The sequence below is a fragment of the Prionailurus viverrinus genome, chromosome E2, assembly GCF_022837055.1.
Source record: "Prionailurus viverrinus isolate Anna chromosome E2, UM_Priviv_1.0, whole genome shotgun sequence".
NCBI lineage: Eukaryota > Metazoa > Chordata > Mammalia > Carnivora > Felidae > Prionailurus > Prionailurus viverrinus.
Genome location: NC_062575.1, coordinates 31,538,457 through 31,554,959, shown reverse-complemented (window position 1 = coordinate 31,554,959; position 16,503 = coordinate 31,538,457). Strand labels below are relative to the sequence as shown.

Here is a 16,503-nt window from a genome sequence, read left to right as displayed (position 1 = left end):
AAGAACCAAGTAATATGTCTAAGTCCTGGGAAATCTGTTAGATTCCTGTTAAGGATCAACATTTCTAAGAAATAACTGTGAGCTGAGAGCTTCTGAAACATGCAAGGAGGAAACTGGGTGATCTTCAAGTGCTTATACAGTGTAGCAGGTAATTCAGATTCACAGTGTAATTGGCATAAATGATACTTATCTAGGATACTACTTTAGTCTCAATTCTGTGACATGAGAGGGTAGAGGCAATTGGTTAAAAAAATCTTATCAAATGGGGAGAACCAGAGTAGGGTTCTCTAATTACTTTTTAATTAGTCTCTGTGCCTCTCTTCTTTTAAAATTGAATTCAAGAGTGTAAACTCCCTAAGAGCAAGAGGATTATTTCTCTTATTCACTGGTATATTCTCATGGCCTAGAACAAAACTTGGAATGCAGCAAATACTCCCCAAATATCTGTTTAATGAGTGAGTGATCTTCCCCCTCCCTTAAAAGCCCTTATTGGCCGCTCATAGAACTTTAGGATAGACTTCAGCCTCCTTGGATGATACACGAGAGGCCTCAACGCTGAGGACATGTCTACCTTTTCAGCATATTCTCCTGGGGCCCTGTAGGTGTGCCATAGATGTAGTCCACCCTAAAACCATTCTGAATTTTCAGAACCAGTTATGCTCCACATTCTAATTTTTATGCTATCATTCCTCTGTCCTGAAATGACCCCTCTATGGCTCTCACTAACTCCTCATCACCTTCAACACTTGGCTCAAGCTTCACTGACTTTTGGAAGTCATCCTTGATGAGGGTCCCTCATGCTGTTGGGTACTTGCTTGAATGCTCCTATAGCAGCACCCTGTGCATTCCGTTCCCCTAGCTCCGACCACCTTACGTTGTGACTGTGTTTCCTTGCAGACTGTGACTTCTTTGAGGCCAGGGATTGCTTCTTTTCTGACACAGAGTAGATGCTAAGGAATATAGGATTGTTGTGATAATTAAAGGACATGTTACGCAGGATGTGCTTAGGTCAGAAGCACCATTCAAGTCGTCCTTTCCTTCTGATGAAAGCCATGTGTCACTGTCCTGAAAGTGCTACCTGAAGCAGTTCTTAAGGAAGATGTACAGGAAGAAATGTCTGATTCAAACATGCACGCTTACTGTGCTCGGTGTAATGAGAATACATTCTTCCTAAAATGATGTGATAGTTCATTTTATCTGTCAACTTGACTGGACCACCAGCTATTCAGACATAGGTCAAACATTGTCTTAGGTGTGTCCTTGGAGTGTTTCTGGATAAGATTAACATCTGAGGTGGTAGACGGAGTAAAGCAGACTGCCCTCTCTAATGTGGGTGGGGCCTCCTCTAATCAATTGAAGACCTAAACAGAAAAAAAAGGAGAACAAAAAGAGAGAACTCCTCTTGCCTGTTGGCCTTCACATGCAACATTGGTCTTTTCCTGACTTTGAATGTGGTAATGGAACACACTGATTCTTGTTGGGTCTCTGCCTGCCTGCTCTCCAGCTCGAATTTGTACCAGTGGCACTCCAACTTTTACGGTCTTCAGACCCAGACTGGAGCTACACCATTGCATTTCCTGGGTCTTTGCCTTGCTGAATGCAGATCCTGGGACTTCTCAGTCCCCACAGTCACGTGGCTCAATTCTTTATAATAAATCTTTCTATATGTAGACATTTATACATATATATCCTATTGGTTCTATTTCCCTGGAAAACCCTAATACAAATGGCTATCCACACAAGGGGCCCATTTTCCCTTTAATTCCCATTATCACAATTTTCTAATAGACAGCATAGAATTTCTATTCATCAGTTCGATAAACAATTTCAGGTTTGATAAAGCAAAAAAGCTAAATTTAATTGAACTAAATGCTTTATTAAAAGTGTCCAGGAAACCATACTCAAGATTTCTTCCTTGATTTATTGATTTTGAAGAAAAAAGACTCCATATATAAGGATGCATGGGTCAGGTGGTATTATAATTAATAACAATGGTAATAAAACTTTGGACAGATGAACTATTCTGTTTGCATTTGGGTTTGTTCTGCAAAGAGGTTAAGCTGAGAATTTTAAGAGTTGAAAGAAGTATTCCAATTCTTACCCAAAAAGTAGAAATTCTAAAAAAAGGTGTACAATTAATCATTTCAGGAAAATTAATGTAGATGAACAGAAAAAGCTAGAGCCTTTTTACTTTACTTACACTTACTTTATAAAAATGGCCCCCCCTTAAAATAAGAAATGCTCTGCTAAGTGGTATACTTCCCATGTAAATTAAAGTACAATTTTCTTTTCAAAATTTGAATTTACATACTACTTTTCAGCAATGTGCTACAAAACACGCAAACACTATACAAGATCTAACAGGGTTTACTTTTTTGGCAGAAATGAAATAACTTTAATAGTTTATCAGTGGACATATTTAGATATGAATAGTGTATGAATTCACATTTGCAAGCTATTATAGTTTTGAATGCAATATCACATTTTGAATTCTTAAAGTTGAGATGTGATTTAACATACCTTTGTACAATGGTTCTGAAAAGGAGTCAAGGAAGTCAACTGGTTTTATCAATTAACTATTAAAGCTACTATTGTTAGGTATTGTTAACATGTAAGCCAAACTAACTCCAGAAGTTATCACCCATCACATTATGAAACTACATATAAATTTATTTTGTACTAGACGATTGTATGGGTAAGATTGTGAAAATACATTAGCATTTTCCCAGAAATATTTTTGCCCGAAGATTTTCACACATGAAGACTGATACACTGCGAATGAAGACAACTTTATTTTACAATTTTCTAGCTGGCATCAAGTTACTGACCTGTTTGATATTCTCGGAGACAGGACCAGGAATAATACATTCATCACTGTCAGACGCTGATCTCTCTTCCTCATCTGTTAAAAAATAAAACTCAATAGTTTGTCTATTAAAGCAAATATACCTTGTAAAATGGACAGAAATAGGCATATGTCATAAGGACAACCTGAAAAGAACAATATGATAATTATGTCTAGACTTTTTTTAACAGCAAAGATATTTACTTTTACATTTTATTTCATTTATTTTAAATGTTTATTTATTTATTTTGAGAGAGACAGAGAGAGCAAGGCAAGGGAGGGGCAGAGGGAGAGGGAGAGAGAGAGAATCTCAAACAGGCTCTGTGCTCTCCACGCAGAGACTGACATGGGGCTTGATCTCATGAGCTGTCAGATCACAACCTGAGCCGATATCAAGAGTAAGACACTTAACCGACTGAGTCACCTAGGCGCCCCTAAATTATATTTTAGGAAAGAGAAAAAAAAAAAAATGACTGAAAATCCAAGTTCAGTTTTAGTAGAAACAAAGATAATAAAAATATAGCTTGTTGTGAAATTGAAAAATAATCTTTAAAAAGATTTTTTAAAATATTTGTTTATTTTTGAGAGACAGAGAGACAGAGCATGAGCGGGAGAGGGGCAGACAGAGAGGGAGACACAGAATCTGAAGCAGGCTCCAGGCTCTGAGCTGTCAGCCCAGAGCCCGACGTGGGGCTCAAACTCACGAGCTGTGAGATCATCACCTGAGACGAAGTCAGACGCTCAACTGACTGGGCCACCCAGGTGCCCCTAAAAATAATCTTTTTAAAGAGAACAAGGTAATAGGTGTTTCCTAACAGCCTCACCAATTATACTGTGCAAAAAATCAAGTTACTCTTAGTATTTAAAATCATCTTTAAAATTTTTTGCAGTTTTATGGTGACACAATTGACATACAATAAACTGCACATATTTAAAATGCAAAATTTGATATTTTGACATATACATAATTCTGTGAAATCATCACCACAATTAAGATCGTGAATATATCCATCACTCCATAAGTTTCCTCGTGCCCCCGATAATCTACTCCTATTTTGCATCTCTCTGTTCCTATTTGCCCTTCCCCAGGGAGCGACTTCAATGCTTTGTCACTATAGTTGCCTGTTCCAGATATTCATAGAAATTAAATACTGTCATGAGTTGTCTTTTTTGTCTGACTTCTTAGTTTTAATTTTTAAAAAGTTAATTTCTCTAGAATAATCCAGATGATAGTATGACACCCACAGAGAATATGAAGTTATTTAAAATATAAACTGGACACGTGGTCAGCAGTTATACTTGGATGCTAGTGGGGCACTCCAAGCTGAAATAAGAAGGTGTGCAGTCGTTCCCCTGACCGTAGCTGACGAGACTGAACTCTGTCCCATCATTTCTGTCGGGAGATAGGTATCATGAGGTAGATCCACTGTTAAATGAAGATGCCCTGTAGGCATACTCTTTTAAAAAAAAATTTTTTTTATGTTGATTTATTTTTGAGAGAGAAAGAGAGAGAGCACGAGTGGGGAGAGGGGCAGAGAGAGAGGGAGACACAGAAACAGAAGCAGGCTCCAGGCTTTGAGCTGTCAGCACAGAACCTGATGCGGGGCTCGAACCCACGAACCGTGAAACCATGACCTGAGCCGAAGTCGAACGCTCAACTGACTGAGCCACCCAGGCGCCCCAAAGGCATACTCTTAACAGATTAAATAAAGCAAAGAAGGAAATAATGTTAACTTAAAAAAAGGAAAAAAAAATCACCTTCTGGTTCTAGTTCCTCAGTTATTTCTGTTTCATCTTCTGAAGAAGACAAACTTCGGTCTGCAAGCTGACCCTCAGAGAGACAAGACACATCATCATCTCTTCCTTCTAGTTTCTCAGTATTCTCTTTTACCTTTGTTACACTGCTTCCTTGAGAAACCTGAAGAAAGGAAAGCACACTGATACACTGTTGCTTAGATCACATGTATACATACTTGTTGAAGCACTGGATTAATAAAGCATGCAAGCTTGAGACTTAAATATATAGACAAGCATTACACATAAGTGATTCGTTAGAAAACAATCACCGAAATTGTACAAATGATAATATGCAGATACATGAAAATGTTATTATAAACCAAGAATGAAAAATGCATTAACATCAAAATGACTTTTACAGATTACTCTAATTCATATATCTATTTACTACCTGCTAATGTCAGCATAATTGTAGCTGTTACAACCCTTGTCACATTTTTGGTCCTTCTATTCCCAGGAAGTTGTACACAAAAATAGGATAATGCTATGATTTTTTGATCCATGTTAATACAAAGTCTTTTAAGAACCAAATAAACCTTGTGAAAGAATTTTAATGCAAATACATACCTCAGGAATATGTGAAAGAGTTGGCATATTAATTTCTATTTCTGGTGTATGCTCTACTTCTGATGAAATTCCCTTCCCATCTTCAGGAGAAGTAGTTATCTCCTTTTATTGATGTAAAAACATGCATGTATGTTATTTTGTATTTATTACTAAATCTCAAATCATCCCGACACACACACACACACACACACACACACACACACACACACACGTATATACATACATATGTGAGTAAATATCGTAGTTACCCATCTGTCCCTAAATTTAGTTAATGTATTTCAGTACAATGGTTGCTATTCATCATGGTATATACACAATTTAAGAACGGCAAGTGTAGTTCACTGAAGGACTGTTTATAACTGAAAGCAATGCAAATGTCCAACAGTAGAGGGCTACTTAAGTAAAATACGGTACATCCAAATACCTGAGTTCTTTGTAACCATGAAAAAAATAATAATGTAGATCATTATTAGTACTTACTGACACTCTCACTGCCACTGACATTGTACAAGTGTACTGACACTGACATAGTGGTACTTACTAACACTGAAGAGAGTACGCAATACAGCGTTGGGTAGAAAAGCTAGCTACAGAACAATACATATAGTTGTATACGCTTTTGTTAAAAAACAAACAACCCAACAATGTGTATATTCCCATGGGAATAAGTGTGGAAGAAAATTGACCAAAATTGTACCTCTGACATACAGATTTGGGGAAATTTAATTTTATTTTTAATGTTTTTAAATTTTCCTTTGTATTTTTTAATATTTCTATAATGATTATACATTACCCATGTAATTAAAAAACTGCATGTACTAGGATAGATAATGTACTTTCTATGATCAACATTCTTTTTTAACTGTATCAAAAATCAATTTATCATCAATCATTTTCCAGGATTTATAAACTGATGTGTATTTTTAAAATACAGCTTATCATTTTTGCTATTTTAAAAGTAAACATGTCCAATATAGAATATATGAAAGATAGGGGTGCCTGGGTGGCTCAGTCAGTTAAGCATCTGACTTTGGCTTGAGGTCATGATCTCATGGTTCATGGGTATGAGCCCCGTGTCGGGCTCTGTGCTGACAGATCAGAGCCTTGAGCCTGCTTCAGATTCTGTGTCTCTCTCTCTGACCCTCCCCTGCTCACGCTCTGTCTCTCTCTGTCTCTCAAAAATGAATAAACATTAAAGAATATTAAATAAAAGAAAATGTGAAAGATAAACAAGAAAACAAAAGAAATTAATACAAATCCATATTTTCATTACCCAATGATAATATCTGTTAATAATAGATTTCTTTTTATTTTTTACCTTTTTCTTTATGGTTAATTTTTAATGCAAATAAAGAAATCTCTTGGTTACATAGTAGTAATTATATTATAAATACAATATATCCTATTACATTTAAAAAACCCTTAATACCACAACATAAAATTTTCTCTTGGTATGAAACTTTGGGTAAACATAATTTTTAATAAAACATAATATTAAAATAAATGAATGTATCATAATTTAATGAACTACTTTACTAGTGTTGGACATATAACTGGTTCACCATTTTTAGCTGTTGTGATGAACGCTGCAACAAACATCTCTATGCACATCTTTTTATATTTATGATCATTTATGTAGGAATCAGGCTACCTGTGTTCGAATCCCAGATCTAATACTTTGACCTTGAGCAAGTTACTTAAGCTCTGTAAACATTACCTCCCCAATCTTTAAAAGGGAATAATTCTAGTATGATCCTAAGGTTGTTGTGAGAATTAAATGAGTTCAGTGGCCATAAGGCATTTAGCTCAGTGTCTGACACATAATAAGCACTCCGTAAGTATTAGCTATTAAATACTGCCTGACTAGTAATTACTGAATTCATTTACTTAGCACATATATATGAAATGCACTGTATATGCCAGGTATTTTTTAAGCTCTGGGTGGTGGCTGTGTAGCTATCCACTGAGCTGTGTGCTTAAGATTCATGTCCTTTACCTATGTGAGAGATATGTCAATTACAAATAAGTTATTATTTTTTTAAAGTCCAAAAGACATGATGATGGTAACTCGAGTGGTGAGAGTAGAGATGACTGACTACGGGATATGTTTTGGAAGTATAGCTGACAGGTTTTGTGGATGAACTGGATGTGGGATGTGAAAGAGGAAATGCCAAAGGGATGACTTTGAAATTTCATGACTGTACAACTGGGTGAACGGTCAGTCATTTATGAGAATGGGAAACAATGAAAGAAACATTTTGGAAGAGGGTTGGTGAGATGACATCTGGGTTTTGACATGTGAAGTTTAGGTTTCTACTAGATGTCCAATGCATATGAAATAAGCAGGAAGAAAATAAATCTGGAATTGGGCAGCGAGATCAAGAGTGAAGATACAAATATGGGAGTATCAGCATCTAGATGTTGTTCCAAACTGTGAGATTGGTGGTGACTGGGTGGCTCAGTCAGTTAAGCATCTGGCTCTTGGTTTCGGCTCAGGTCATGACCTTGTGGTTCATGGAACAGCGTGGAGCCTGCTTAAGATTCTCTTTCTTCCTTTCTCTTTGCCCCTCGCCTATGCTTTCTCTCTCTCAAAATAAATAAATAAACATTAAAAAAAAAAAAAACCCCAAACTATGAGACTGGATAAGACCTCTCAATGTAGATACAGACTGAGCAGACGTCTAGGTCTGCAGTTTAAATGTTGAGGCACCTCAATCTTGAGAGATTTGGTCCAAGGGAGTGAGAAAAATAACTGGTAAAGTTGGAGGGCAAGAAAGGCACAGTGTTCCAGAGGCCAAGCGAAGAGGAAGCGAGTATTCCACTGTGTCAGATGTTATGGGGAGATGAAAATGGGACTCAGAATTGACTATTGGCTGTGGCAAAGTCAAAGTCATCATGACCTTAGCACGGGTGGTTGAAATGAGGATGAATTAGCCTAGAGTGAGTTCAAGAAACAGTGTGAAGAAAGGATGACAGAATTAAGACAACTTTTTGAAGAGATTTTTTTTCCCCATAAATGAGGACAGAGGATTAAAGCAGTAGCTGGAGACATAGATGGAGCCAAAGGAGGGTTTAGATCAAAGAGTAAGAAGAATTAACATTTCTAAACCGTGCCAAATTATTAAGCTAACATTTAAAGGAAAAAGAAGCATTTTATTCACTGGTTTCCTTTGAAATCAGGTAGAGTATATTATAACTATATCATGTATTTCAAATACTTATTACGGGAGAAAAAAATTAGTATTTTCAGTGTTTACTACTTACAGAACTCTGATGTGGGGTGATATCCACAAAAGATACTTTCTTATCTACAGGTGTTAAACGCTGTCTTGGTTTAGGTGTTGGTGCCTAAGATAAATCAATACATTAAAGTGAGTATGATAAACATGCACTTAGATAAGACTTCAGCTATTTTTTTCTTTCTTTCTTTTTAAACGATTTCTTTAGTGCTAGAGTCACGGTTACTTACAACTATTGTGCTAATAGAGGATGTTGGAGGTAGTTTTTGAACAACTTTTGACTCTTCTTTGTGTATAAAATTTCCTAAGTCTTCAGTTATAGATCCACTTGGTGGAAGGTAAGCAAATTTCCATTTCAATATAACATGGATGGTTCCTGCAGGATGCTTTTTATGATCCGTTAACTCAAATATTCCTGTCAAGTTATGAAAAAAATTTTAATTAATGCTAGAGTGAAATTTTGTTACCATAAGAGTTAAAGAAGAACAAAGAGAACTACCCACGACTTTAAATATAACTTTGGTTTTTACTCACACCTCAAATGGCTTAGAGAATAAAGACAAAATAATCTATGATAGGTTCATCTCTCAAGCAGGCTGCTTTCAGAAGTTAAGGTCTCAGTGATAATACTGACTCCTAGATGAGAAAATTAACTTATAAATATTTTAATTCAATGAAATTAAACTCGGAGATTATTCAGAGTTCTTAGCCTTCTGCTAAGATATTATCTAGGTTATAGATCAAAAATCAACCTTCATCTTGACTTGAATATTCTTGCAAAAGACTTGTCTCTATAGAAAAATATATTAGAACTTCACAAATTCAAGTAATTTATATATCAAAGGAAGACTTCATATTACCATATAATTTTATGATAACTTTTATCATAATTTAAAATATATTTTACTGGGATTTGTTAAATTATTCCAAATTAATAGCAACACAGCAAACAAATGTCCATAAAATAAACAAAGCATCTAAAATAGTAATTTTAAAAAGTATCACCTAGCTGTAACTGTAATATAGAGTCACAAATTTTAGTCATACTGAAAAATCTTGGACTTGAAAAAAACAGAACTATATTTCAAGTATAACTGTTTTCAGGGGTATCCTTCCTTTACTTACTAGAGTCTGTTCTGACTCAAGGGTTTCACACATCTTTTAATGGCTGGCTGGGAAAGAAAAAACAAAACAACTCTAGACCTTAGAACCAAAGAATAAAGATGATAGATGGAATAGAAGGAGATGATAAACTTCTATTACAGGCACAGGTGGGACTTCTAGAATGACCAAATGAAGAGCTCAGTAAATCCTTTCCACAAAAAGAAAGAAGTAATAAAACTGGACCATTTAACGGCTCTGGAAATTAAACAAAGGTGTACAACAAATTGAGAAGCATTTATTTAAGAGAATCTACAGAAACTCAGTAACAACAGTAAGAGTCAGAACAGACTCTAGTAAGCTACTTCCCTGGCTGAACACAAGACTTGTAGACTGCCTGAAGTTTGAAAACCCCTTACCCAACCCATTCCTTAACTCATAGACAAAAGGTGGGAAGCCAACCAGCTCAAAGTGTTTAAGTGCAACCTTTCACCAATCAATGACTGGCCACTAAACTATGCTGACTCAAACTTAAAATTAAACAAACAAATAAAACCTTACCAGAGACATCAGTGGGTACAATGAGGGAAAGATACAGATTTAGTTCAGGCAAGTCACCAAACAAAAACAGCAAGAGAACCACCCTGTGGAGTAGGGGAGGGTTGAAATCTAGAGTTGCTATAATATAGTATCCTAAATGTCCAATTTTAAAGAACAACAAAAAATCATGGCACCTATGGAGAAGCACGAGTGTATGCTGCAAATATAGGAAAAAAGCCATCAATAGACACATTCTGAGAGTGTCTAGATGTTACACTTAGCAGACAGAAACTTCAGAACAGCTGTTATAAATATATTCAAAGAACTTAAAAAATTGACATTTAAAGAATTAAAAGAAAATATGACAATAACTTATAAAACAGAAAATATAATAGATAGAAATTTTATAAAAGAGAGAATGTAATAAAAATTTTGGAGTTGAAAGTATAATTACTAAAATGAAAAAATTCAATAGAGGGGCTCAATAGGAGATTTGAGCTGGCAGAGGAAAGAATCAGTGAACTTGAAGACTAACCAATAGAGATTATCCAATATGCAGAGAAAAAAATGAATAAAAATGAGTAAAACTTCAGAGAACTGTGGGACACCATTAAACACACACATGTATGTTTCTGCCCACACATTTTCTGCCCAAGAGGGAAGAAAAGGCATAAAAAAAATGAAGAAACAGAAACTTCCCAAATTTGGTACATAAGGTTACCCTACGTATAAAGAAGCTCAACAAATTCCAAATAGGACAAGCACAGTGGGATCCACACCTATACACATCATCGTCTGTTTAAAACCACACACACACACACACACACACACACACGAAAAATCTTGAGAACAGTATCGAGTGCAAGGAAACCATAATAATATCAATAGCTGATTTATCATCAGAAACCATACATTCCAGAAATTAGTCATCTGATATACCCAAAGTACGAAAGAAAAAAATAACTGATGACTAATATTATACCCTGCAAGACTATCCTTCCAAAAATGAAAGCAAAATAAAGACATTCCTAGATAACAAATGAGAGAATCATACCAGCAGACCTGAGTTACAAAGCATAGTAAAGGAAGTCCTTTAGGCTGAAAGGAAGTGGTACCAGATGGTAACTCAAATCAACACAAAGGAATAGAGAATAATAAAGGTAATTACATAGGTAATTATGTATTACAGTATAAATATGTTTTTTGAGATTTCTCTTAACTGATTTAAAAGACAAATGCATAAAACAATAATAGTAAACTCTTGTTTAACTTACAAAAAACTAAAAAGTATATGATAATAACAGCACAAAGGAGAGGGAGGCAATGGAGCTACATTGGGTAAGGAAACAACACCAGACAGTAACTCAAATCTACAGGAAGAAATAAAGAATACAAGAAGTGATGAATACATAAGTCAATGTGAGAGTCTCCTATATATTGTCCCTTCTCTTAATTTCTTAAAAGACAAAAAGTTATACAAAGCAATAATTATAACATTGTATTGTTGGGTTTACAACATATATAGGCATTTTATATATAAATATATGACAATAATAACACAAAGGACAGGGGAGGAAATGGAATTATATTGGGGCAGTCTTTCTATACTTTGAGGGGAACTGTTAGTATTAATTTTAGACTGTGATAAGTTAAGACACATATTGTAATCTGCAGAACTACTAAAAAAAATAACTAGAAAAAAAACCGCATAGGCCCAAAGTTGAGGATTATTTGAGAACATTAGGAAGATTAGTTATAGACAGACCATATCCATAACTAAAGTATAATTTAGGTTTGTTTTTACAATTTCATACATTCAAGAAATACACTTACCTGAGATACACCTGTCATGTGCCAGTGAAATCAGAGGCACATTGGCTTTTCCTATGTAAATATTTTCTTGAGTGTCACTATCATCAAACACATAAAAACTCAGAGACTCTGACTTAAGGTATCGGTCCAAATCCATATTCATTGGCACTGGGAAACACATATGATCATCAAACTGTGGATCATTGCTACTGGGAATGATGGCTGTATCGTGGTCTGCAAAATCAAAAAACTTGTACACAACGTATGGGTGTGGCTGAAGGTGGTTTGCTCGGGACTGCAGACAGTTGCAACATCTTATTGTAATATGAAGTTCATTTAAGTTGCCCTCTGTGGAATCAGTAGAACTGAGCTGAGCAGTTTTGGGTGCCTGCTGACTTGACTGGAAAAAATACATATTTATATTATAGTAATAATACAGTCACAAGATCAACAGCAGCTGCCAAACCCCAAACAAAATAATTTTGTAAATGTACAAAGAACTGCATATTTGCAACTTCACAGTGAATTTCTCAAAACTAATACTCCCTAGAACATGTGTGAACAGGTGATCTTAAGTGATTAGCAATAAACATAGAAGACTGGGTATACATGGAGAGACTGCTGTTAAAATAAAAAATAAAAAAAAACACCTGATATTCTTTAATTCTATTTAATGACTAATGAGTAAAGTTAACAGATGGGTCCAATGACAAATGTCCTCTAGTTCACTATTAAGAGCTAATTCTTCAACCATTCCAGCTATTCAGATCATATCCCACTCTTAAGTAAGAATCCAGTGAACCTGATGGATCCTACCTAGAGAGATGATTTCATTACATTTGGATTGGCCCTCATCCTCAACCAATGGTGTTTGGGGAAGCAGATATATTAGCCCAAGACAGCAAGTATAGTGAGGTTCAACTGCTATAACAACAAGAGAACAGGGTGAGAGATAAATCTTAGAGGGCAGAAAAAGCTAGAACTGGGAGGACATTCCAGAAGAAAGATGAGTGAGAAGAATTATTAGGCAGAGCTAGAAGTTACTCTATGGCCCCTTTTGGAACTATAGTTCAGGGAGCCTGTGCATTAGTATTTTAGCAAACAAATACACTAATTAATTGGTAAGTCCACCATAGCTGATGACCTGGGACAAAGAAACATTAGTGTTCCAGGGCCTTGTTCAGTTTAGTGTTGGAAATTTCTCTACTTTCCACAAAGAGGCCCCTCTTTCATAGCATTTTTGAATCTGGGTTGAGCATCTTGAACCTCTGACTCCAGAGAAGTTAACTGGAGAAGGTGAAATAGAACCAAAGTCATAATGCCCTTGGTAGAGACATCGGTGATGTGGAGAGGGCAAGCCTGAAAAGGGAATCACAATACTGCTTTCCCAGGGCTGGTTTGTATTCAACTATAGAATGTTGAGTGGAATGATTTAAAAAGTATCCCTTCTTGGGGTACCTGGGTGGCTCATTCGGTTAAGTGTCTGACTTTGGCTCAGGTCATGATTTCGCGGTTTGTGGGTTCAAGCCCCACATCAGGCTCTATGCTGACAGCTCAGAGCCTGGAGCCTGTTTCAGATTCTGTTTCCTCCTGTCTCTGCACGCCCCCCCCTCCCCCATACTCATGCTCTGTCTCTCTGTCTCTCAATAACAAATAAGCGTTAAAATTTTTTTTTTAAAAGTATCCCTTCTGCTTCTCACTCCAAATCTACCCACAAAAGTTGGAATTCCAACAAATGACTCACCCAAGCCAGAAAATGGAAGTATAAAAACAAACCACAAAACTAAATAAATAACCTGGTCTCTCTATTTTTAATTCCTTTTTCCATTACAGCACTTTCTAAAGTATGTTCTGAAGAATACTAGTGCAGAAAGATGATCTCTGGGAAACAGGTGCCATTCTTTCTTAAGTTTGGGAATCTGTCATATTAGTCATAGTTCTTTAACTGAAAATTATAGAAACAAATTCTGTCTAGCAAATAGAACAAAAGAGACTTTAATGTAAGCCCATATGGTTATTTCATTGAACTACAGAGCAGAGATGTGGGTGGGCCTTAAGAAGGTAATAGGACTGGAAAACCATCAGAATTTCCTCTCAATCTAGTCTTCATTTTTCTCTGTGTGTTTGCTCATTATTCTCTTTCTCCAGTCCCATTTTCTTTCCTTTGCTGCTTAACAGCAAGAAGATGGCTGCCCTATGGCTCCCAAGCATGTTCCAAGCATGGAGAGTCTTGCTTTCTCTTGAAAGGAATCTGATAAAATACCTAGGAATAAACCTAACCAAAGAGGTGACAAATCTATACACTGAAAACTATAGAAAGCTTATGAAAAAAACTGAAGGAGACACAAAAAAATGGAAAAATATTCCATGCTCATAGATTAGAAGAACAAATATTGTTAAAATGTTGATACTACCCAAAGCAATTTACACATTCAATGCAACCCCTATGAAAACAACGCCAGCATTCTTCACAGAGCTAGAACTAACAATTCTAAAATTTGTATGGAACCAAAAAAGACCCCAAATGGCCAAAGCAATCCTGAAAAGGAAAACCAAAGCTGGAGGCATCACAATTCTGGACTTCAGGCTCTATTACAAAGCTATAATCATCAAGACAGTATGGTACGGGCACAAACACAGACACACAGATCAACAGAACAGAACAGAGAACCCAGAAATGGACCCACAAATGTATGGCCAACTAATCTTTCACAAAGCAGGAAAGAATATCCAATGGAAAAAGGACAGTCTCTTCAGCAAATGGTGTTGGGAAGACTGGACAGCAACATGCAGAAGAATGAACCTGGACGACTTTCTTACACCATACACAAAAGAGAAACTCAAAATAGATGAGTGACGCTAAATGTAAGACAGGAAGCCATCAAAATCCTAGAGGAGAAAACAGGCAATGACCTCTTTGACCTAAGCTGCAGCAACTTCTTCCTTGACATGTCCCCAGAGGCAAGGGGAACAAAAGCAAAAATGAACTATTGGGACCACCAAGATAAAAAGCTTCTGCCCAGTAAAGGAAACAATCAACAAAACTAAAAGGCAACCAACGGGATGGGAAAAGACATTTGCAAATGACATATCAGATAAAGGGTTAGAATCTAAAATCAATAAGGAACTTCTCAAACTCAACAGCCAAAAAACAAATAATCCAGTGAAGAAATGGGCAAAAGACATGAATAGACACTTTTCCAAAGAAGACATCCAGATGGTTAACAGACATATGTCAAATGCTCACCATCACTCATCATCAGGGAAAAACAAATCAAACCCACAATGAGATACCACCTCACACCTGTCAGAATGGCTAAAATTAACAACTCAGGCAACAACAAATGTTGGCAAGGATGCGGAGAATACAGGAGTGCTGGTTTGGAGGGGCATATGCCCCCCAACGTTTATAGCAGCACTACTGACAATAGCTAAAGTACGGAAACAGCCCAAATATCCATCAACAGATGAATGGATAAAGAAGATGTGGTGTGTGTACACACACACACACACACACACACACACACACACACACACACAATGGAATAATACTCGGCCATCAAAAGGAATGAAATCTTGTCATTTGCAACATGGATGGAACTAGAATGTATTATGCCAAGTGAAATAAATCGGAGAAAGACAAGTATTATGTGATTTCATTCATATGAGGAATTTAATATTTAAAACAGATGAGCGTAAGGGAAAAGAAGTGAAAATGATATAAAAACAGAGGAAGACAAACCATAAGACACTCTTGAGTACAGAGACCTGAGGGTTGCTAGTGGGGTGTTAGGTGGAGGGAAGGGCTAAAGGGGCACTGAGGAACACACTTGTTGGGATGAGCACTGGGTGTTATATGTAAGTGATGAATTACTACATTCTATTCCTGAAAAAAAAAAAAAGGCAGAATCTGATTGGCTCAACTGGGGTCAGGTGGATATCCCTGAATCATTAGTAATAGTCGGGTGGATAGTAGGAGAGAACAGGATCACTGAACGTAAATCTGGCCCCTGGAGGCTCAACCCCATGGGTTGGGAGTGACGGCAGTCCAAATGAAAAAAGATAACTATGACTTGAGCAGACATTCCAAAATGTTTCAAGTATATTTTATTCCTTTGTTACTCAACCCAAGTGCATACTTTATGCTTTCCTCTTGGGATTCTCATTATACATGAGAAGTCAAGGACTCTATTTAACTTTGCCTACTTCAGTGTTTTCTGCATTCATTGGATCATGGCATTCTTTTGGAAGTATGGCCAGTAAGGCTCCATAAAACATAGTTTGGGAAATGCTGCTCTGAGGAATTGCATTTAAACTTCCAATTCACAGAACTGCAATTCTATTTTTCAAAAGTGCCCTGGGTAGCACAAGGGAGTTCTTTTGTGGTATTAGAAAATTCTGTACCTTGGTTGTGGTGGCAGTTACATGAATATATACACATGATAAACCTGCACAGAACTAATACTACACACACACACACACACACACACACACACACACACACACGAGTGCATATAAAAACTGAAAAATCTGAATAAGGTCTGTAGCCTAGTTAATGGTATTATACCAATGTCAATTTCCTGGTTTTGAGAGTGCACTGTA

General features: G+C 36.4%; 1 protein-coding gene across 4 annotated transcripts in view; it reads right to left on the bottom strand.

The window, feature by feature from the left end:
• Positions 1 to 16,503, bottom strand: part of RPGRIP1L (RPGRIP1 like) — a 91,564-nt gene that overhangs the window by 26,150 nt on the left and 48,911 nt on the right. For 3 of the 4 annotated variants that reach the window (XM_047836371.1, XM_047836369.1, XM_047836370.1), the window contains 6 exons: positions 11,923 to 12,301; positions 8,679 to 8,863; positions 8,474 to 8,557; positions 5,210 to 5,311; positions 4,604 to 4,763; positions 2,829 to 2,902 (listed from right to left, as the gene is read on the bottom strand). In XM_047836371.1, the coding sequence (XP_047692327.1) occupies positions 2,829 to 2,902; positions 4,604 to 4,763; positions 5,210 to 5,311; positions 8,474 to 8,557; positions 8,679 to 8,863; positions 11,923 to 12,301 (984 nt within the window). Of the gene's footprint in view, positions 1 to 715; positions 1,362 to 2,828; positions 2,903 to 4,603; positions 4,764 to 5,209; positions 5,312 to 8,473; positions 8,558 to 8,678; positions 8,864 to 11,922; positions 12,302 to 16,503 lie in introns of those variants that run through there. The other variant, XM_047836372.1, reaches the window with a different exon arrangement.